At 53.2% G+C, this 23,194-nt stretch overlaps 1 protein-coding gene and 2 non-coding genes across 4 annotated transcripts; 1 reads left to right on the top strand and 2 right to left on the bottom strand.

Annotated features, from left to right (window-relative positions):
* The first annotated feature begins 9,754 nt into the window (after window positions 1-9,754).
* On the top strand, window positions 9,755-9,826 carry TRNAM-CAU (transfer RNA methionine (anticodon CAU)). The gene has a single exon. It is a non-coding gene; the product is annotated as a tRNA-Met (tRNA).
* Window positions 9,827-14,779: 4,953 nt separating this feature from the next.
* On the bottom strand, window positions 14,780-23,192 carry NOP53 (NOP53 ribosome biogenesis factor). 2 transcript variants are annotated; one of them, XM_052655753.1, is made up of 13 exons: window positions 22,941-23,192; window positions 22,446-22,510; window positions 20,734-20,842; window positions 19,941-20,140; window positions 19,503-19,573; window positions 18,365-18,460; window positions 17,115-17,219; window positions 16,821-17,021; window positions 16,304-16,479; window positions 16,021-16,087; window positions 15,251-15,327; window positions 15,105-15,161; window positions 14,780-14,840 (listed from the first exon to the last, which is right to left on the bottom strand). In XM_052655753.1, the coding sequence occupies exons 1-13, from the start codon at window positions 23,162-23,164 to the stop codon at window positions 14,834-14,836; spliced, it is 1,455 nt and encodes a 484-aa protein (XP_052511713.1). In that variant the 5' UTR covers window positions 23,165-23,192; the 3' UTR covers window positions 14,780-14,833. The 2 variants fall into 2 exon arrangements, with proteins under 2 accessions (XP_052511713.1, XP_052511714.1); XM_052655754.1 differs by lacking the exon at window positions 14,780-14,840 and having other exon boundaries at window positions 15,101-15,161.
* Window positions 15,873-15,983, bottom strand: LOC128064223 (small nucleolar RNA SNORD23). The gene has a single exon (XR_008200943.1). It is a non-coding gene; the product is annotated as a small nucleolar RNA SNORD23 (small nucleolar RNA).
* Window positions 23,193-23,194: the final 2 nt, after the last annotated feature.

Genomic DNA, 23,194 nt, shown 5'->3' with positions numbered 1-23,194 from the left:
TGGTTTGATTTCCTTGCTCTCCAAGGGACTCTCAAGAGTCTTCTCCAGCACCACAGTTCGAAAGCTTCACTCTTCGGCGCTCTCTTTATGGTCCCTCTTTTGACCGTCTTTATGGTCCAACTCTCACATCCCTACAGGACTACTGGTCTTAGTTTGCTAATCATCACTATCATCGCTAAGCACCAGAAACTTAGTGACTTAAACCATAGACATTTATCTCATGGTTCTAGAGGCCGGAAGTCAGCAGTCAAGGTGTCAGCAGGGTTGTTTCCTCCTGAGTGCTGTGGGAAAGAATCTGCTCCCTGCTTCTACCCTAGCTTCTGGTGTCTGACTGGCAATCTTTGGTGTTCCTTGGCTTATAAGCACATCATCCAGTTTCTGCCTGCATGTTCACCTGACACACTCCCGGTGCGCATGTCTGGGTCCGAGTTTCTCCAGTTTACAAGACCCAGTCATTTTAGATTAGGGCCCGCCTTATGCCAAATGACCTCCTCTTCACTCATTACATCTGCAACAAGCCTGTTTCCAAACAAGGTCACATTCTGAGCTGCTGGGGGTTAGGACTTCACAGATGAATTCTGGGTAGGGGATAATTTGAACTGTAACCAATCATTCAGAGTTACCTGATTCTATGGAGTCTGTTTTACAACTCTATAAACTGTAGGTAAGTGAAGGCAACACAAGAAATATCTTCTGTTTTTGTTTGCTGGTTCGTGTTTTTTTGGGGGGGGTGGGGGGTGGGGGGGGAGTTGCCGTGCCATGCAGCAAGCATGTGGGATCTTAGTCTTCCAACCAGGATGGAACTCGCGCCTCCTGCATTGGAAATTCACGGTCTCAACCACTTGATCGCCAAGGAAATTCCAGGATGAATCTTCTGTAGAGGTATGCACATTAATTCTGTCTGGAAGGAAAACCCTACCTCCCTTAGGCCATTTGGTTGTTACGATAGAATACTACAGCATATATGCTTATAAACAACAGATATGTATTGCTCCCAGTTATGGAGGCTGGGAGTCCAAGATCAAGGTGCCAGCATGGTTGAATGAGGGCCTTCTCGTGTTCATGGCTGGCCCCTTTGCGCTGTGAGCTCACCAGGTGGAAGGGACTGGGGATGTCCCTGGAGCCTGTTTTCTAACAGCACTAATCCCACTCACGAGGGCTCCACCTTCATGACTTCACCCCTTCCCAAAGACCCCACCTCCTCATACCATCATCTTTGGGGAGCAGAATTTCAACATATGAATTTGGGGGAAACAAAAATTTTGAGACCATAAGACTCCCCCCCAAATGTTTTACCTCTACTTGCATTTTTGATGCACTATCTTTGATCTATAAATGCAACTATTTTTTTTTTAATCTTTTTATTTTTTGGCCACACCCCGCAGCACATGGGATCTTAGTTCCCCGTCCAGGAATCGAACCTGCCCCCCCTGCACTGGAGGTGCGGAGTCTTAACCACTGGACTTCTAGGGAAGTCAGTGTGTCTGTTCTTTGAGTCTCCTCTGAACCAGCTGTAACACTTCACAGGGTTAAGTGAAATCTTTAACACGTGTTCACTTTTAGATCTGTTTGAGTCTTAGTTTCCCCAAAGTCTCTCTCCACAAAATTATCTTCTAACAATGCTGTCCTCAAGGAAGCCCAGCCACACCCCTCAGGCTGGCCAGGGTCCCTGTAGGGCTCCCCATCACTACCCCAACCACTCTGGTTGTCCCGGGTCTGACGCTCTCAAACACGCAGCAAGTGGCTGTGCACAGGGCAAATGCCCAGAGGCTGTTTCGTCGACCAGACTTGAGGCTGAGAATTTGCCAGGGGCCTGAAGAATGAAGCACCCTCTTTATGCCACCGAGAACAAAAAGGTCTCTGTCGCCAAGAAGTGGGGGATGCTGGAGGCATTAGTCATGGTTCTGGGGCTGGGAAACCATTCCTTTCTTGCTCACTCTCCCTCACACACACGTGTACCCACACATACACACACACACAAATGGGAACACACAGTGCTCACCCTCATCTGGCTAAACCACTGCACATCCAGACAAACCACAGCCCAACCAGAGACACAACACAACTTAGCACGTACCTCTATTCTGCTACACAATGACACAAAAACACCCTTCACTCTCAATACACAACAGCCCAGCCCATACCCAGCCGGGATCACAACATCAACACCTCCAAATGCACAACTCACAGTGACTGCCGCCTCTCCTCTGCCGTGTGGCGGAACACACAACTGTACCCTGGACACACAATGACACAACACACCCATGTCCAGCCAGAGACACAACAGCCCACCCTGAGATCCTGCTCGCTGGGACCCACGATTGTATACAGAGCACACACCACTGGCTTTGGTCACGGACGTTGATACACAACCGCACAGCTGCACACACAGGATCATTAATGTCCCCCGACGTAGGCACATAGCAACAGACAACTCCACCTGCTCCCAAGAGACAAAGGCACACAATTACACAGTAATACCATGGTACACATCACCATGGCAGGGACAAGACACACAATGAAACTATACAACCACAGTGCTACCCTGGGAGGCAGACCCCGGCACACAGCAATACAACCACACACACACGACATTAACTAACACAGTAACCCAGCCAGACTCTCACTGGGATGCATCGCGACTTGAACACCATTGCACAACCACACACCAGCCCAGGGACACACTCAGGCAGAGACACTGCAGCCCAATTACACACACACAGAGGCTCCCCCAACGGCCTCGCAGTGACCCGCACCCAAGCTCCACAGGCCTGGGGTCACACAGTAAGCAGACGTGGTCCCCGCCTTCTGGGACTCACGTTATGGTCAAGCAGACAGACACGGGAAAACAGAAACAAACAGATTTCGAGAGGCTGTCGCGAGTGCTGGGAAGAAAAATAAAGCTAGGAAGGATGGTGGGGAGTTCTGTAAACAGATCAGGGAAGGCAGCTCTGTTACTAATAAGAGCAGCCAGCCCTTGAATATACAGTGACATAAAAGCCTCCTTCGGGCCCTAAAAGGCAGGAACTGTGATCATCCATTTTACAGATGGGCAAACCGAGGTACTTGGCTGAGGTCACACCAGGCCTTGTCTGTCTGTGGAGCCTGTGCTCTGAACCAGCTTCCTGTCAGCATGATGGATAAAAGTGGGGTGGGGAGGTGGGGCGGGGTGGGTGGGGTGGGGAGGTGAGTGTGGGGTGGGGTGGGGACTTGTCAGGGACCTCGAAAGCTTCCCTCCTGGCTCACATGGTAAAGAAAGAATATGCCTGCAATGCTTCAGACATGGTTTCCCTGCCTGAGTCCAAAAGTCCCCTGGAAAAGGGAATGGCTACCCACTCCAGTATTCTTGCCAAATCCCAAGGACAGAGGAGCCTGGCGGGTTACAGTCTATGAGGTCACAAAGACGACTGAGCAACTGACACGGAAAGCTCCAAGGGGGTGAAGGAGGCCTGGACTTCAGAAAAGCCAGGAGATCCAGCCTCTGCCTCGTCCCTGTCACAGGGAAGACGCTACCCGAGGCTCTGTGTCAGGGAGGGCTTCCTGGAGGAGGAGACTTCTGAGACATAGAGGAGGGAACCTGGCAGTGGGAAGAGCAGGATCTCCCACACCCAGACCCAGCAGGGCGTCGTGCTGCTCCCCACCTGCGTCTTCGCCAACAGCCCCGAGGTGCTGCACACGCAGGAGCAGGCGGCCAGTGGCAGCGACGGGAGCCGAGGTACCGGGAGCCCCGGCGGGGGTGGGGAGAAGCCCTCCATCAGGGGTGTGAGGGGGCACAGTGACCTCGGGGTGCCGCTCGCCGTCGGGGGTTACCCCCTCACACCTCCCACACTCCACCTTCCCTGGGGCTGCTGATCTGGGACTCGCAGGTCCCTGGAGCCACACCTGGCTGGGTGGCCTTGGGGGGGTTCACCCCCCTCCCCACATGGTGCTGGCTGCCCTGAGCCTGGAGCCTGGAGCCTGTCCCACAGCCTGAAGTATTAGTTGCTCAGTCGTGTCCAACTCTTTGCCACCCTTATGGACTGTAGCCCGCCAGGCTCCTCTAAAATCCCAGTTCATGGGATTCTCCAGGCAAGAATACCAGGGTGGGTGGCTATTTCCTTCTCCAGGGGATTTTCCAGACCCAGGGACTGAATCTGTGTCTTGCGTCTCCTGCATTGGCAGGCGGATTCTTTACCACTTGCGCCAACTGGGAAGCCCAGCAAGCTCCCCTAGCTGTTCACAAACAAAGCTGCTCTGTACTTTCGTGTATGCACGTCTTTGCATGGCCATAGGCTTTCCTCAGGAGGGGTGGTGGTGAGGAGATACCCCTCATCCAAGGTAAGGAGCAGCGGCTGTGCTTTGCTGGAGCAGGCGTGAAGAGATACCCCACGCCCAAGGTAAGAGAAACCCAAGTAAGATGGTAGGTGTTGCAAGAGGGCATCAGAGGGCAGACACGCTGAAACCATACTCACAGAAAACTATTCAATCTAATCACACTAGGACCACAGCCTTGTCTAACTCAATGAAACTAAGCCATGCCCGTGGGGCCACCCAAGACGGGCGGGTCATGGTGGAGAGGTCTGACAGAATGTGGTCCACTGGAGAAGGGAATGGCAAACCACTTCAGTATTCTTGCCTTGAGAACCCCATGAACAGTATGAAAAGGCAAAATGATAGGATACTGAAAGAGGAACTCCCCAGGTCAGTAGGTGTCCAACACGCTACTGGAGATCAGTGGAGAAATAACTCCAGAAAGAATGAAGGGATGGAGCCAAAGCAAAAACCATACCCAGTTCTGGATGTGACTGGTGATAGAAGCAAGGTCTGATGCTGTAAAGAGCAATATTGCATAGGAACCTGGAATGTCAGGTCCGTGAATCAAGGCAAATTGGAAGTGGTCAAACAGGAGATGGCAAGAGTGAATGTCAACATTCAAGGAATCAGAGAACTAAAATGGACTGGAATGGGTGGATTTAACTCAGATGACCATTATATCTACTACTGCGGGCAGGAATCCCTCAGAAGAAATGGAGTAGCCATCATGGTCAACAAAAGCATCTGAAATGCAGTACTTGGATGCAATCTCAAAAATGACAGAATGATCTCTGTTCATTTCCAAGGCAAACCATTCAATATCACAGTAATCCAAGTCTATGCCCCAACTAGTAACGCTGAAGAAGCTGAAGTTGAACGGTTCTATGAAGACCTACAAGACCTTTTAGAACTAACACCCAAAAAAGATATCCTTTTCATTATAGGGGACTGGAATGCAAAAGTAGGAAGTCAAGAAACACCTGGAGTAACAGGCAAATTTGGCCTTGGAATGCAGAATGAAGCAGGGCAAAGACTAATAGAGTTTTGCCAAGAAAATCCACTGGTCATAGCAAACACCCTCTTCCAACAACACAAGAGAAGACTCTACACATGACATCACCAGATGGTCAACACTGAAATCAAATTGATTATATTCTTTGCAGCCAAAGATGGAGAAGCTCTATACAGTCAACAAAAACAAGACCAGGAGCTGACTGTGGCTCAGATCATGATCTCCTTATTGCCAAATTCAGACTTAAATTGAAGAAAGTAGGGAAAACCACTAGACCATTCAGGTATGACCTAAATCAAATCCCTTATGATTATACAGTGGAAGTGAGAAATAGATTTAAAGGACTAGATCTGATAGATAGAGTGCCTGATGATCTATGGAATGAGGTTCGTGACATTGTACAGGAGACAGGGATCAAGACCATCCCCATGGAAAGAAATGCAAAAAAAGCAAAATGGCTGTCTGGGGAGGCCTTACAAATAGCTGTGAAAAGAAGAGAAGCAAAAAGCAAAGGAGAAAAGGAAGATATAAGCATCTGAATGCAGAGTTCCAAAGAATAGCAAGAAAAGATAAGAAAGCCTTCTTCAGCGATCAATGCAAAGAAATAGAGGAAAACAACAGAATGGGAAAGACTAGAGATCTCTTCAAGAAAATCAGAGATACCAAGGGAACATTTCATGCAAAGATGGGCTCAATAAAGGACAGAAATGGTATGGACCTAACAGAAGCAGAAGATATTAAGAAGAGGTGGCAAGAATACACAGAAGAACTGTACAAAAAAAGATCTTCACGACCAAGATAATCACGATGGTGTGATCACTCACCTAGAGCCAGACATCCTGGAATGTGAAGTCAAGTGGGCCTTAGAAAGCATCACCATGAACAAAGCTAGTGAAGGTGATGGAATTCCAGTGGAGCTATTTCAAATCCTGAAAGATGATGCTGTGAAAGTGCTACACTCAATATGCCAGCAAATTTGGAAAACTCAGCAGTGGCCACAGGACTGGAAAAGGTCAGCTTTCATTCCAATCCCAAAGAAAGGCAATGCCAAAAAATGCTCAAACTACCACACAATTGCACTCATCTCACACACTAGTAAAGTAATGCTCAAAATTCTCCAAGCCAGGCTTCAGCAATACATGAACCGTGAACTTCCTGATGTTCAAGCTGGTTTTAGAAAAGGCAGGGGAACCAGAGATCAAATTGCCAACATCCGCTGGATCATGGAAAAAGCAAGAGAGTTCCAGAAAAACATCTATTTCTGCTTTATTGACCCTGCCAAAGCTTTTGACTGTGTGGATCACAATAAACTGTGGAAAATTCTGAAAGAGATGGGAATACCAGACCACCTGACCTGTCTCTTGAGAAACCTATATGCAGGTCGGGAAGCAACAGTTAGAACTGGGCATGGAACAACAGACTGGTTCCAAATAGGAAAAGGAGTGTGTCAAGGCTGTATATTGTCACCCTGCTTATTTAACTTACATGCAGAGTACATAATGAGAAACGCTGGACTGGAAGAAACACAAGCTGGAATCAAGATTGCCGGGAGAAATATCAATAACCTCAGACATGCAGATGACACCACCCTTATGGCAGAAAGTGAAGAGGAACTCAAAAGCCTCTTGATGAAAGTGAAAGAGGAGAGTGAAAAAGTTGGCTTAAAGCTCAACATTCAGAAAACGAAGGTCATGGCATCTGGTCCCATCACTCCATGGGAAATAGATGAGGAAACAGTGGAAACAGTGTCAGACTTTATTTTTTTGGGCTCCAAAATCACTGCAGATGGTGATTGCAGCCATGAAATTAAAAGACGCTTACTCCTTGGAAGGAAAGTTATGACCAACCTAGACAGCATGTTGAAAAGCAGAGACATTACTTTGCCAACCAAGGTCCATCTAGTCAAGGCTATGGTTTTTCCTGTGGTCATGAATGGATGTGAGAGTTGGACTGTGAAGAAAGCTGAGTGCTGAAGAATTGATGCTTTTGAACTGTGGTGTTGGAGAAGACTCTTGAGAATCCCTGGACTGCAAGGAGATCCAACCAGGCCATTCTGAAGGAGATCAGCCCTGGGATTTCTTTGGCAGGAATGATGCTGAAGCGGAAACTCCAGTACTTTGACCACCTCATGCGAAGAGTTGACTCATTGGAAAAGACTCTGATGCTGGGAGGGATTGAGGGCAGGAGGAGAAGGGGACAACAGAGGATGAGATGCCTGGATGGCACCACTGACTCGATGGACGTGAGTCTGCGTGAACTCCGGGAATTGGTGATGGACAAGGAGGCCTGGTGTGCTGCAATTCATGGGGTCGCAGAGTCGGACACGACTGAGCAACTGAACTTAACTGAACTGATCTGAGGCTTTCCTCTGTCTGGCATAAATACCTAGGTGTGAAATTCCTGGGTCATAGAGGGGTATATGGTTCATTTTTTAAGGAAGCTGCCAAACTGTTGTCCATGGAGGTTGTAACATTTCATATTCCCACAAGCCGGGTGCCAGAGTTCTGGTTGCTTCATCCCCATCCTCATCCTCACCAGCATTTGGAAGACTCAGTTTTTTTTTTCATTTCAACATTCCAATGGGCCTGGGGAACTATCTCATTCTGTTAATTTTGCACTTGTCGGGACTTCTCTGGTGGTTCAGTGGCTATAATTTTGAGCTCCCAATACAGGGGGCTTGTGTTCCATCCCTGGTCAGGGAACCAGGTTCCATCTGCCACATGTAACAGCTCACCTGCCATGACTAAAGATCCCCATGCCACAGTGAAGATCAAAGACCCTGCAGGTGCAACTAAGACTCGGTGCAGTCAAATAAATAGAATTTTTTTTTAAAGAAATGCTTTAAAAATTAAAATAAAATTGCATTTCCCCAAAGATTAATGAAGACTTTTCATGCCCTTTGTTGCCAGTCTTTTCTGATGAAGTGTCTACTTCCTCACATCTTTGGCCCATTTTTTATCGAGCTATTTCTCTTCTTATTAGATTGTAAGGATTCTTCATAGATTCCAGATACAAGTTTTTTGTCAGCTATCTGTCCTGGAAATATTTTCCCGGTCTGTGGCTTGCCTATTCACTTTTGCAACAGTGTCTTTTGAAGAGCAAAAGATTTTCATTTTGATGAAGTCCAAGGTACGTTTTTCTTTCATTATACTTCATGATTTGTGGTTATATAAGGTGTTTATCGGAGAAGGCAATGGCACCCCACTCCAGTACTCTTGCCTGGAAAATCCCATGGACGGAGGAGTCTGGTAGGCTACAGTCCATGGGGTCGCTAAGAGTTGGACACGAGTGAGCGAGTTCACTTTCACTTTTCACTTTCATGCGTTGGAGAAGGAAATGGCAACCCACTCCAGTATTCTTGCCTGGAGAATCCCAGGGACAGAGGAGCCTGGTGGGCTTCCGTCTATGGGGTCGCATAGAGTCGGACACGACTGAAGCGACTTAGCAGCAGCAAGGTCTTTATATCAAACCTATGTGTGTGCGCTCAGTCGTGTTTGACTCTTTTTGGAGTGGGTTGCCATTGTCCTCCTCCAGGGGATCTTCCCCGACCCAGGGATCAAACCGGCGTCTTCTGAGTCTCCTGCTTCGGCAGATTCTTTTGGCGGATTCTTAACCCATGAGCCTATATTTTCTTAAAGATTAATGGTTTTAGCTCTGCTTTGGGGACTTAGGCTTTCTTTTTGTTATCTGGTTTCTTGTCTCGTTATCACTGCTAGTTGGAGAGATAACAGATTCAGCCTGACAGCAAGGGTGGGAGGTGGGGGCAGCTGGATCGCCAGAAACAATTACTAGCATTAGAAAGGACTGCAGGCAAGATCCGCCCTCCCCTTGGATCAGGGAAACTGACTGATTTTCCTCCCCTAACCCAAAACTTTCCTGAAGCTAAGAACTGCTCTCTCTGCCTAGACTTACGAAGCAGTATGGTTTAAGCTGCTGGTGTCTGCTTCCTTTCTGGAAGTCTGGAATTTAGGTACATGCTGGGTAGACTGTGCCTACATGAACAGCCTCCCCCAAATTTTCGGGTGGGTCCTGAGTCTCTAACGCGCTTCTCTGCGCGGAAACTTTGGATACAAGTGGCCGCATTTTCGTTGCTAGGGAAAAGTGCCGGGGCAGCCCTGCTGGGAGGAGCCAGAGGCAGGAAGCTCGTCAGTGGATGCCCCGGGATTCTCCCCTTTGATCCGCTGCGTGTCCTCCTACATCTCTACGGTATCGACTATACTGTATCAACTCTATATTGACCCCTGTAGGACCTCCTAGCAAGTCGCTGAACACGGGAGTGGTTTGGAGACCCTGACTCAACTGATAAGCCTGGGTCAGACCCAGATGGAGAGGGGGCGGTGCCTTAAAAAAAGTCTAAAATGCAAACTACACCATGCTGTTCGCTGTTCCATTGTGTGTGGGCTGCCAGGAATTGCTTTATTAAATTTAAATTCTACTGCACGAAATGTTAGCAGAGTGGCGCAGCGGAAGCGTGCTGGGCCCATAACCCAGAGGTCGATGGATCGAAACCATTCTCTGCTAGCTGCAATGTTTTTGGGCTTCCCCGGTAGCTCAGCTAGCTGGTAAAGAATCTGCCTGCAGTGCAGGAAACCCCACTTGGATTCCTGGGTCGGGAAGATCCTCTGGACGAGGGATAGGCTAACCACTCCAATATTCTTGGGCTTCTCTGGTGCCTCCGTTGGTAAAGGACTCTGCCTGCAATGTGGGAGACCTGGGTTCGAACCCTAGGTTGGGAAGATCCCCTGGAGGAGGGCAGGGCAACCCACTCCAGTGTTCTTGCCTGGAGAATCCCCATGGACAGAGGAGCCTGGCGGGCTGCAGTCCATTGGGTTCGCAAAGCAGTAAGTAGGGAGAGATTGGGCATTTATGGGTATGGGATATAATTAATGCAGATTCCAAATGCATATTTCTAGCCCTTGAATGCTAGATTTTTATATCCAACTGCCTACTCGATACAGCCAATTGAGCGTCTAACAGGCACCAGCAATCTGAGTTCCTGATTCGCCCACACCACCTCTGGGCCCCTCTCTCCCCCGTCTTTCCCCATCTTGAAATGACAACTCCAGACCAGGCAAAAGTCCATTGGCTTTTTTCTTTGTAGGTCAGCCATTGATGGTGCATTCACTCTCAAAATGTATCCTGGGTGCACCCACCCCTCTGCACCCTGACCTGCCGGCGCTGATGGAGCCACCTTCGGGCGGGGCTCAGGGAGGCCTTGCTTTCCCTGTCTGTTCCCCACACGGCCACCAGGGGGCACCAGTCCGCACCAGCGGCCGCTCACGCCTGGCTTCCTCACCCAGTCACCGGCGTGGACCACAGTAACTGATGTTCTGACTCCCGCTTACCTTCTGATCTTACGCCCTCCTCACGACCCTCCAACTACTCTGCGCTCCTTGCTTTTCCCGGAACACGACCGACACACTGCCTCTTCAGAGGTTTTCTTTTGGGGAGGGGTTGTTGTGGGCTTTTTCCCTTTTTCAAAAAATTGAGGTTAAATTCACATCTCATAAAACTAACCATCTTAGGCTGTAGGATTCAGTGACATTTGGTACATGCCAGATATTCTTTTTGAAACAATGATCTTGTCATCATTTGTTACGCGAAAGAATGGCGATGGGACTTATGTTTAAACTGTGGTAAAACACACCCTAATCTAACCTTCACCCTTAGAATTAGGAAGACTTCCCTAGTGGTCGAGTGGCCAAGATTCTGCTCTCCAATGCAGGGGGCCACGGTTCCAACCCGAGTCAGGGAACTAGATCCCACATGCCCCAACTAAGACCCTGTGCAGCCAAAGACAAATACTGTAAAAATAAATAAACTGGTCAGAGTCATACTGTGTTCTTCCCTATTTTAACAGTTCTCTTAGACCTTAAGTATATTCCCCTGATCATTAAAAATTCTTCCCCTTCCCCAAAAATTCTCCCCAAAGATGGTGTTCTCTTAAATGGTGATGAAATGTCCTATTGTGTAGACATCCCACTTGTAAAGACCCTTTCTATTGCCTACATTTGGACAGTCTCATTTCAACTGTTCCCAGTCTTCCAAACAGCACAATGACTGACATCTCTGCATTCATCAAGGCATCTTTGTCCACAATCTGAATTCCTTTGGAAAAAAAAAATGTGGAAAAGCTGGAAAAAGTCTTAAGAAGGAAAAAGAATCCCCTGGAATCCCCCACCCAAGAGACTCTGGGGTTAGTTCAGTGAACCGCAGCGTGGATGTGGGCAGATCCTGTTTGCTTTATTCCACAAAAGAACAGAACACAAACACATCCCGGTTATTACACATGCTTCCGATCCTGGTAACGGCTGCAGAGGCTGGCCTCCCTCCCCCAAGTGGCCCGCCCACCCCACAGCCATTACCATGCTTCCTTCCATTCTGCACAGCCCTCTGACCAACCTGTCTCTACATTATGTTTTTCCCCCAAATTTCCGGCTGTTTCCTTCGGGCATGTTCCCAAGAGTGCAATCAGTGGGTCAAAAGGTAAGAACATGTATGAGCCGTCTTTGGCACGGATTGCAAGTTTCCATCCTTTTTTTTCCCTAACCATTTTTGTTTCTTCCCTAACATTATAATAGCCAACACTCCTCTAGGGCTTACTCTGTCCCAGGCCCTTTTTCTAAGCGCTTTTATGTACAGATTCCACCCTTGGAATAACCCACACTTGGAGACAGGGACTCTGGGGCACAGAGAGGTGAAGTAACCTTCACAAGGTCACACAGCTAGTAGGTAAGGGAGCTGGGATATAAAATCAGAAACTGGCTCCCAAGTCCACACTCCTAACCAGTTTAAGGCTCCTGCCTACAGGCGTTTTTTTTTTTTTGGCCGCATTGTGTCTTAGTTGCAGCATGCAAACTGTGGCATGTGGGATCTAGTTCCTGGACCCGGAACCGAAACCACGCCCCCTGTGTTGGCAGCGCAGAATCTAACCTAAGGAACCACCGCCAGCAGGTAGTGGTAAAGGATGGAGGGAAGCCCCTAGTAGCTGAAGCTTTAGAAGGCCACCTCACGGCCACTTGGCAGTATCGGTGTACTGTCATTGACCCAGCCATCACCCAGCTGGTGGGTTAACTCTTTATACCACAATCAGGCAGATACAGGTTCTGTGGTGCTGGAAGCTTTTTCAACTGGGGGGGCTCACTGTAGGAAAAATACCAAGTTACAAGTTCAAAAGGAGGTGTAGGGTCTTGAAGGGACTAGTGCAATTGGCCTCAAACCTAAGCTTCACCAGCATCATGCTAAATGCTAATGTACTTTTCCCCAATAACTATTAGGAAGATTTTCAGACAGTAAAGCCAAGAGTTTTCCTGGGACTGCCACCTAGATTCTACCATCACAGTTCCGAGCTTGTTTGAAGTCGAGTCTAGCTATCTATCCCTCTCTAACCTGTCCCCCGTTCCCCCTATTTATTTCAAAAGAAGTTGCAGAACACGGGGGTATCACTGCAGCTTGCAAATAACTAGAGTTCAGCATTTTCTTTTAATGTAAAAACCGGAAGTGAAAATGTAATTCACGTGCAGGAAGACCCACGAATGTCTTCATGGCCGACCCCCGGTTTTTGTTATTCCACACAGGTACACACACATTCCCCCGGGGCCATTAAACAGCACTTCCTGAGGACTCAGCATTTGCCCTCCGGTAGCTGGACCACCCCATCCCCCAGGTGTCCTCCTGTCGAGCAGATGCTCTGCTGGCCATCTATGGACATTAACAATCTCCTCCCTTCTTCCAGAAGTTTAGCTTCCTTCAGACTCCCTCCCCAGGATGGATTACTGGGTCAAAAGGCTGAGGCTTAAGGCTTTACCAGATGTGGCTTTCATTTTCACTTCAACTTACCCTCTTCTGAGCCCTCCTGTATATACACGCAGAGTTGTTTTCTTGTCTGTACAACACTCTTTTCTATTTTTAAGATGGCAGAAGGGGAGGAACAGCAGAAACCCTTAAATCATGATGTGGGGGGAAGGGGGGGCTCTGACGTTAGTCTCTCCCTTCAGCCATTTGTTTTATAAATTGCCTGCTCTACTTTTATAAACATCTTGTCCTGGAGCAATCCACCTAAAGGCTATGGTTTAAAAAAAAAAAAAAACACAGGAAGACTCAACACTTCTGGCAAGATACCATGCATGTATCTTGTAAAAACGAAGAGCCTGGGAGAAATGTCTGTAGCATGTATGATATCTTCAGATCCGTAATAAACAAGCAGCTACTACAAATAAACAACAGTCCACGAGGAAAATAGTCCAAAGGTTTGGAGAAGCATGGAAGAAACTGCGAGTAATCACCTGAAACGATGCTTAACCTCACTGGTAATCACACAACAAACTTTAAAAATTCACGAGGCCATACAGTAGTAGTTAGTAGTAGCAGTGTTCTTGCCTGGAGAATCTCAGGGATGGCGGAGCCTGGTGGGCTGTCGTCTATGGGGTCGCGCAGAGTCAGACACGACTGGAGCGACTTAGCAGCATATTTAGCAGCAGCAGCAGGCAGTGGGAGAGCTATGAGCAAGCAAGGGGGCGCCTTGGCTGCTGGAGGGCAAACATCAGCACAGCCCACGCACAGAGCAATTTGGCTGAATCCAAACGACCCTTTAGATACCTTCCCTGTAGCCCAGAGATCCCCTTCCAGGTACCTGTCCTACAAACTCATGTGAAATGGCACAGGTACACAGCCATCCCCTTGCAGCTTCACCAGGAGTAATATGGGCCTGGGTGAGTGGAATTCCATGCAGCTGTGGAAAACAATAAAGATGCAGCCCACACAGACGCAGAAAATTCCCCAACACGCGCGACAGGGCAAATTATACAGCCACATTAATATGACCCTATCCAAAAAGCAGAAAAGTGAAAAGACTTCTATTTTCTGACGCCCGTGTATATAATTTAATAGACCCACACAGGGTACGATGGAGCCACTCACAGGAAACTGCAGAGAGCCACCTGTGCAGAGGTTTGGAATGGAGGGCAAAGGTCAAGGGTGATATTCACCCTTTCTCTGGTACATTTATGAACCATAGTGACGACTTACAATGAGACCACAGCACTTTACTACTTATAGAAAAATCCTTTATGGTGGGGGGAGTGACAGGATTAACCCCTACTAATGAGCATCAGTTTCCTCACTTCTGAAAGGGGGACAGATCATTCCTGCCTCCTGAACCAATGGCTGGACAAGGCGGGACGGGCAGGTGGCGGACGTCAGGGGCTGCTCCGGCCCTGTGACGGGGTGCTCTCAAGGGCTGCCTCCCCACCGCCGGATAGCCACCCCCGCATCAGAAACCCAAGCACACGCAGCCCACACCGCAGGCCTGTCTCCTCCGCCTAGGCCTCTGCCGGCCCACCCTGGCTTCCCACCAGGCTTCGGCGAAGAGGAGGTCCCGGCACCCACATCCCTGTGTGCTCAGCAGGGCGGCAGGGGGAGCAGCTGCCCCCGGGAGGGAGACGAGGCACGAGTCACGCTCAGCGAGGCCAGAGGTGTTGGTCAGGAGCTGCTTTATTGGGGGGTGGGGGCTCCGGCGTCTCCTGGCAGCTACAACCTGGGGACAGAGGGGAGGCTGAGGGAAGACCAGGGGAGGGGGCCCGACATCCCGTCCAGGTGACGCCCTTCTTCTGGCGGGGGGCCCCCCACATCCCCTGGGGCGCGCTCCCTGGCCAGACCCTGGGGACCGATGGCTCTGGTGGGCTGAGCCTCTCCTGGGCTCGGCCAAGGCAGCATCGCTCCGCCGCCGGCCACCGCGACTGGGTCTGGGAAGGGCCCCGGGACCTGCTGCACACCCCTGGGGAGAGGGGTAGCCACTCACTGGATCTCCCGGAACGCACGCTTCTCCACCAGCTTCACCTTGTACTTGCGCTTGAACCTGGAGGAGGGAGGATTCAGCAGTCAGCGACCACCAGCCCACCCCCTCGGGAAGGTCCCGGAGGCCCGCCCCCGCGGCCCCGCCCTTACTTGGCTCGCTCCCGAGGCTCGATCAGGTTCCTCCTCTGGAAGCTCTTGAACCGGTCACGGAGGATGTTGCCCTCGGGCTGCGGGACACGGAGAGGCCTCAGCGGGCGCCTGGCAGAAACCCTCGGGCCCTGACTTCTCCACGGGGGCCAGTGGGGGGTCAGCCTTGCAGTCCCCCCGTGAGCCAAGGCGCCCAGTCCGGCCTCGTGTACACCAGGGACTCGGCCTGGTCCTGAGCTCGTGGGGTGACAGGTACTGACCCGTGGACCAGCCCTGAGGCGGCAGCTAGAGAAGTGGGAACGGGCGGGGCCAGCAGTGGGGCTTGGAGGGTCAGAGGGAGAAGGGTGCACGGTGGCCCGCTGCTCGGATCCCCGAGGCAGGCAGGACTACACAGGGCCCATGGCCGTGCGGGGAGCTGGGTTTTCTCCTGGGGGCACCGGGGAACCACAGCAGCTTCTGAGCGAGGGAAGAACAGGCTTTGCTCTGAGCTTTAGGGCGACCCCTCTGGGACCAAAGACACGGAGGGTGGGGCAGGGGAACCAGGGACAGCACAGGAGAAAAGACCTTCTGGGGGTCCCAGGCTCCAGCTATCGCATCACCCAGCCCATCACCCTGGGGGACCCCGTGCCCTCAGCCCCCAGGCATTAGCCCCACTGGCCTCGCCTGGGGGTAGCCGTGGTGTCGCCCACAGTCCCTGGCGGACACGGGGAGCAAGGATGGGTGTCATCACTGGGCACAGGCGCCTCCCCTTCAGCACCCGGTGGGACAATTACCTTCAGAGTCCTGAGCGAGTCAGAGAGCTCTGAGCTGAGCTGCACGTCGATGTCAGGGTCCTGATACCTAGAGAACACGGGGCGGGGTGTCCCAGGGGTCAGCCCAGCCCGGCACACAGGACCTGGGGCTGCCGCAGGCCCGGCAGCGAGGATTTGAGAACCTGGGGTGTTGGGGAGAGAGGGTCTCCCGGGAGGAGCCCAGGCTGAGCAAAGGTAGGAGGGTGCCCGCTGTGGGGTGGGGACCCCTCCCGGCCTCCCGGGGAGCCCCCAGGCCGGGCCTCACTTGAGCCGCCCCAGCCGCCGGGGCTTATCCGCCTCCGCCAGCCGCTTTGCCTTCCGCTGCTCCCGCCGCCGGGCCAGCTCCGCCAGGCGCCGCGCCACCTGTGCCTTGATCCCGCGCAGCCTGAAGAGCTCCTGGTGCCGGAGGCGGGCGGCCCGCACCGCGGCTTGCTGTGTCCTCTGCGGGGACAGCAAGGTCAGGGGCCCGGCCAGACGCCACCCCGCCCTGGCCACCTGCTGCCAGGTCACAGGCATGTCCCCACGGTGACTGTTTGCTGAGCCCACCTTCCTGACCCTGACTCTGACCCATTTGTCTCTACAGTCCACACACCCTTCCCCAGCCCTCACCCCAAACATCAGCCCCATGGTGGCAGGGGCTTGACCTAGAATGTTCCCCACTGTGTCCTCAGAGAGGAGGTCGGGAACTAGTCCTCTGCTGACCAAGTGGCTTCAGGGATCCCAAACAGCCCCGAAAGACAGGCTGAGCCTGGGAGAAGCAAGCCGGGGCCCACGGCACTCACCAGCATCCTGGCGGCCTTCTCCCGCCGCCGCTGCTGCTCCGTCTTCTTCTCCAGGGCAGCCGGGCGGCCAGGCGCGGGCGAGGCCTCCCCTCTTGCAGCCTGGTCTCCCGTCTCAGGCCCCTGGTCCGGGCCCTCGCCCGGCTCGCCCTCCCCGTCAGACTCCTCTAGCAGCCCCTGGCACATCTCCCGGAAGGCAGACTCCTGGGGAGAGGGGCCGGGTCAGGCGCGGGCAGGGGGCGGGTCAGGGGCAGGGGCCGGGCGGGTGGCAAAGGTGGGTCTGCGCTCCCCGCTCACCTGGGTAGCGGCCTGCTCCGAGGCCGGCAGGGCCAGCTGCCGCTCCAGCTTCTCGGCCGCCTTCTCCCGCTGCAACTCCACCTCATGGGCCGCCCAGAGCAGGTTCTGGGAGGGGACGGGGATGCGGGTGAGGACCCAGACCCGGGGGGCCCTCTCCTCGAGTCAGACCTGGCCCTCCCACCTCTGAACTGCGCCCCCACCCTGGCCTCCCTGCAGTAGCCAAGGGGCTTCGAATTCTTAACCTCACCCCTGTTCTGCCCTTTCTCTTCAAAGACGGTCTACTCTGCCCCAGTACATGGAAATTCCTCAGACAGGGCGGAGCGGGGGCTGTCCAAGACCAGGGAAGACGGTGCGGTGGGGGGTGACCGCTGACCGGCATGAGACTTCTTTCCGGGGTGACGAGAATGGTATAAAGCTGACTGGGCGATGGCTGCCCAACTCTGGATATACCTTGCACCACTGAACCATGCCCTCTAAGTGGGCAAATCGCAGCGGGCTGGGAATCAGATCTCAATCTGATTTTTTTAAAAAAGACTATCTGACCTCTTCATGAGTAACAGCCTTAGTGAGCAGCCGTGTCCTCTCCGAGTTCAGCATGGGTTTGCCCCCAGAGACACCACTCCCCAGGTGAGGGTCGCGGCCCCCGCCCAACTGGCTAGGATTCCATCCCCCAGTAAACGACCCTGGCTGGCATTCACGGAGCACCTGTGTCCACTAGTGACCTGGGTTTCTCTTAGGAAACCTGTGCCCCCAACGGCGGGGGTTCGTCCTCTTTGCTCGTGACATCGGTGCCTAACAGACACCTGTGAGACGAACAGCAACCCTCGCCACCAGTTTCTCTGGCTGCTAAACTACCTTTGCCAACCCGCAAGGCTCACGCGGTCACGTGGTTTGTTGCTCACAGTTGAAGGCCTCTTGCATTTATGTCTGAAACATGCCACGGTCTCCCCCACCTCTGGGCCTTTGCAGATGCTGCTCCCTCTCTCTGAAATACCCCAGCCTCTCTTACCACAGCCAACCGCCCCCAGTCCCAGTGTTGATGCCCCCTCCTTCAGGAAGCCCTCCGATCCCCAAGGCTGGATCTGACGCTCCCTCCGTGCCCCTCCACCCCAGCCCTGCCCACTGTGGGACATCACGGTCCAGGAAGAGGTCTGTCTGCCCGACAGGACTGTGATCCCTGGGAGAACATGCTGACGCACTGGCCAAGCACCAACCAAGGAGAGGCCTGGCGGGGCGGGCGGCCGGCATACCTGGTGGTCCTCAAAGGTTGGGTTGTATGAGGCTCCCGCGGGTGTCACCTCCACAGCAGGTGCCTGGGAGGGCTTGGTGTGCAGATGCTGTGGCCGCTGGAGGAAGACAAGACCAAGGCTGGGTGAGGCCCGGGAGTCCCACGACTCAAGCTCCCGCCGGCACCAGTGCTGGGACCCCGGGCCTGGGAGGCGGCAGAGGCCTCAGCACGGTCCACGGCCTTCAAGCTGGGAGGGGCCTGTGCATCTGAATGACACAGAGAGGGACCGGCACCCCGCGTACAGCGTCCCCAGGACACGCAAGGGCTCTGCTCGCCTTTCCTGAGAAGAGTCCCTGTCATCCAAGTGGGGGACCCTTGCAAAATCATGCGGCACAGTCACCAGGCCACCACTGCAAGCAGCAGCCAGGTCGGAGAGGGCACAGCCGACAAAGGGCTGACAGACCCTCAGAGCAGGCCCCCAGGAGCTTGTGACGGCACGGCTCCCGGCTCAGCTGAAACCCGCCCATGGGTTTCTAACAGCCCCCCGGGGACCCAAGCACTGGCTCAGCTCTGAGCAGCAACCCCCAGCCAGACCCCCCGTGTCCCTGCTCAGCTGGCTCCCACCCTAGCGAAAGCCTGGGGGTCACCAGGCTGCCCCGCCCCAGCCCCCACTGCCCGCCAGGCTGGGTGCTTCCGCCTGAGGACTTCTCCTGGGTCACCCCCCATTCCTCTCCATGCCGGGGTGCCTGCCCCACCACAACCCCACCTCCGCAGAGCGCCCCACAACACCACCGCCCTCCTGTGCAGAAGCACTTGAGATAAAGCTCACAGCCTGAGCTGGGGTCCCCACTGCCTTCTCCCCGCCAGCTAGCCCCACAGGCCTGCCCTCACCTGGAGGCTCCGTCCTTCTATCTCCAAAGGCTCCCTCACTACCCCAGGGCTCCAACCCATTTGCAGCATCTTATTTCCCTGTGAAGGTTTCCCTTGTCTCCTTAAAAAATGTCCCACCACTCTGCTTCCTCGCTCGGAGGCAGCAGATTCGCGGCCTGGCTCCAGCCTGTGCGTTCGTAGTCCTAGGATGCTCAGGCTCTAACACGGCATCTCTATGGCCCCATCCTCTGACCCCTAGCTCCGAGGACGCCCTGCTGACGAACTCTCACCTTCACGCCTTTCTTCTTGGTCTGCTCCAGGAAAAACTCATCCTGGCCCTCCAAGGGCTGGTCCAGAGGGTCTGTGGAGGCAACAAGGGGGCGGCTGTGGGACAACACCGTGGCCTGAGGGGCTCCCCGCTATCCCTCCTCCCTTCAGAAAGATGGCACTGAAGTACTTATGCAAAGATAGCCAAGGAAGGACTGATTCTCAGACCCCAAAGGGCCTTGAACGCCAGGAAGAGAGCACATGAATAGGGTCCAGAAAGCAGAAAAGACCCAAGGCCAAGGGACAGGCATCAGTCCGTTCTGGAAAGCAGAGCAGGAACGAGGACAGGGAGCCACTTCAAGACACCTGACTGTGCCGAAGACCCTCAGTGACACCCGCAGGGTGCTCCCCGAGGTCACTGCACAACCCAAAGGCCTGGGCCTGGCAGCAGGGACACTCACTGCCTTTGGCCCAGAGGTCGTAGAAGGGCCGCTGGACGGTGTCCTGGGGCCCAGGCTTGGCTCTGGCCGCTGGGGGGTTGAGGAGCCGGGCCTGCGCTCTGCGCACCTCCCCGGGCAGCTTGCCCTGCTTCGCCAGCCTCTCCCATAGCTGCTCCTTCCGCCTGAGCTTCCTGGCGTTGGGAACCTGGTGGGCAAGGACGCTGGGTGGGGGAGAAGTGGCCCGGAGAGGTGGGTGAGTCGGTCCCTGCCTCTCAGACACCCCCAGCGTCTCCTCCCTCCTGGAGGCGCCTCCTCAGGCTCCTGCTACTCCTCACTCAGCAGCTTCAGAGCCCGCCTCCCACACCTGCCTCCCTGCTGAGCTCCAGGCCCGACACCACCACGGCCTTGGGGGCCTCGCCCGGGAGGCCTCCAGGGAACTCACCAACCTCGGCCTCCCTCCACCCCCCACCCAGCCCCCTCACACTCCTTCAGGATCAGTCACCAAGCCCTGCCAGACCCTGCTCCCGATTGGGGCGCCCGCCCAGCCCTGCCCTCCGGCCCCAAAGCAGGTCTAGGCTCTTCTCTGCCTGCCCCAGCCTGGCCACAGCCTCACTGCCTCCAATGTGTCCTCCAAAGCCCCTAATCCGACCCCGTCTCCCCACCAGCACCCTTCACCTGTCACTCTCTTTCCCTACAATTCCTTTGGGGCCAAGAAGTGAGTAGGGGCCCCACAGAAGGGCACGAGGCCAGACCTGCTGTGGGGGGGGGGAGTGGGGGAGGAGAGGACGGTCTGGGGGGGTCAGGGGACACTCACTCTTTGGGAGCTGGGACCTTGGAGGTGTTCTCTAGGATGAGGTCGCTCCGGAGGGGCTTCTTGAGAAGCAGTGACCTCTTCTGGCCTTTGGTCCTCTTCTTGTTCAGTTCTGGGGGTGGCAGAGAGCAGAGAGTCCATACTTCAGGCCTCCTCACTACCCAAGAGGGACTTCCTGCCCTTCCCAACCCCCACCCCCACCACTGGAGCCATCAGACCTGCAGGCCCCAGGCTCCCACCTGAGCAAAGAGGCCCCCAAGGGCAGGGCCCAAGCTGTGACCACCCACCACACCCATTTCCTGGGCCAGCTGGAGGCAGCCCTGCGCTGGGGACTGAGACCCACAGCCCTGCAGACAAGGGGCTTCCTGAGGCAGCAGAGAAGTGGCCACAGAACCTTCAATACTAAAAATAAAAAAGTGATGAGGTGACACAAGGCCCAGGGAGCTGGACTCAGGACAGACCCAAGACCATTGATTCTCAGCACCAGGCCATTTCCCGCCTTTACTTCTAAAGCATAGTAAGAACTCCAGGACAAAATAAGCTGAGACAGAATCTGTATCCTTCCATTGGCTACGAAACCTGACGGAAGTGACTTTGCTCCTATGCAGCCAAAACAAGAATGTTTAATGCCTACCCTAGAGATCAGATATGATTACAACTGACCACTGAACAACACGGGTTGGAACTCATACCTGACTTGCTTCAATACTAAATACTACGAGAATCCACAGGTATAACACCAAGGATAGAGAGCTGATCACAAATTATATGCGAATCTTCAACCATGTGGGAAGGTCAGTGCCCTGAACCCCTGTACTGTTCGAGGGTCCGTTGCCTTCCAAGATCCCACAGCAGTGATCACCCGAGAAAGCATGCAATCGCTGCCGTTGTTTAAAAAAAAAAAAAACTAAGACAGAATCTATAACTACTTCTTCTTCTATAACTACAGAACAAATCTCACTTCTGTAAAAGCCGATCTCTTTAATAACCCTGTCTTACCTGCTCAAAGACTCCACCCACCCACCAAAGAGGATCCTTCCTTCCCCTTAGACCAGATCCCCTGACTGATCTCATAAACGTTCATAAAGGGTACGCTCCTGTAACAACAGCCTGGTGTTTTGCTTATTAAAGCTACTGGCTTTCCGATTAAAACCCATCTCTTGGCTTTTCTATCCTCTCCTTAAAGAAGGCCGCTTATTCTTTATCTTCCTACGTATTGAGAGTAAACCCTATTATTCACTGAAGGAAACCCTAACTTGCTTCTCCTCCGTTTGTTTTGGCAGGTCCCAACCCTGTACTTTGACAAGTTAAAGCAAGCAGGCCAAGACAAGTTTCTTACCAACTCATTCAAGTTGATCCTTTTGCTCTCATTAAAGCACATCTTAGTGACTAAAAAAGGGCTGTTTCCTGACAAGTCCTTAGTTTGCTTTTCTGCAAATTAACGGAGACCTCCTAAGCTATGTCGTTATCTACCCATCAAGGCAGACCCCTACTGGCTTCTTCTCTAGGCACTGAGATCTCTCTGAAACTTCAGAAAGAAAAGGAGTTATTTAGGTTAGTCATTAGCTTGCTTTCTGCTCCTTTCAGGTCCTCTTGTTTATAGCAGAGACCCTTTTCTGATGGTGTCTGCCATCCAAGCCACGCCGTGTTTTGGAGGCCGAGGTGGCCTAGGTAACGACTAATCGCCATACACCGCCACTGAAACCCTTCCTCACCTTTATCCTTGAAGCCAGTGTCCACGAAGAAAAGTTTCTCATCGGGGGCCTCTGATATCAAGCCACTGGGAGATGGAAATGCAGAATGTCAGCCATAGATGGGAGGGGGCTGCGGAAGGAGCGGGTTTAACTTCTCAGGGGCAGGTTTTCTTATGATGGTCATTCAACCACGCACTAACCGCCTGGAGTCCCCTCCAGGCCAGGGTCCCTCCGTCCAATTTGCAGAATTTAATACGTAAAACGCACTAAACTACAGTGGGTCCCTGGACGCACTGACATCAGGAAAACTAGTCGCGGTTTACCTGGGAGTCTCGTATCTGGTAACCTGATCAAGTCTCCCAGCCTCTGGCCCAGAGTCCCCGGCCCACCTGCTGGGTTTCTTCGGCTGTACCCCAACAGGCGCTCCCAGCCCGCCGGAACTAACCCCAGGCAGCACGGCCTCCCACCTCACTACACAGAACCTGGTCCTGCTGCCGGAAGTCCGGACCTACGCACCCGCTCGTGCGCTCCTGCAGCCGCACGTCCTCCAAGAACTGATCGACCTCCAGTCCCAGAGGCTCTTGAGCGAGCCGCCGCCAGCCTCGCTTCTTATTTCTTGGGCCTCGCCGCCGCTTCCTCAGCGCTGGATCCACTGACGTGGGCCGCAGCCCCAAGAAGCCGGTATCGGTCTCGCTTTTCGAGCACTGCCCGCCACCACCACCATTACTTCCTGCCGCCATCTTGTTAAAGAAAGAACCAGGCCGCCGGCA

This window comes from Budorcas taxicolor, chromosome 18, assembly GCF_023091745.1.
Source record: "Budorcas taxicolor isolate Tak-1 chromosome 18, Takin1.1, whole genome shotgun sequence".
Classification (NCBI taxonomy): Eukaryota; Metazoa; Chordata; class Mammalia; order Artiodactyla; family Bovidae; genus Budorcas; species Budorcas taxicolor.
The sequence above is the reverse complement of the archived record's forward strand: the minus strand, read 5'-3'. Positions and strand labels throughout refer to the sequence as shown.

Bases quoted from the DNA above. Each gene is read 5' to 3' on its own strand.
- NOP53 (XM_052655753.1), bottom strand. From the start codon at position 23,164: ATGGCGGCAGGAAGTAATGGTGGTGGTGGCGGGCAGTGCTCGAAAAGC. The intron at 20,141-20,733 runs GTGAGTGTCCCC...TCCCCCACCCAG, and splicing joins AAGGTCCCAGCTCCCAAAGA to CGTCCTTGCCCACCAGGTTC. The intron at 17,022-17,114 runs GTGAGCGGGGAG...CCCTCTCCCCAG, and splicing joins CGGAGCAGGCCGCTACCCAG to GAGTCTGCCTTCCGGGAGAT.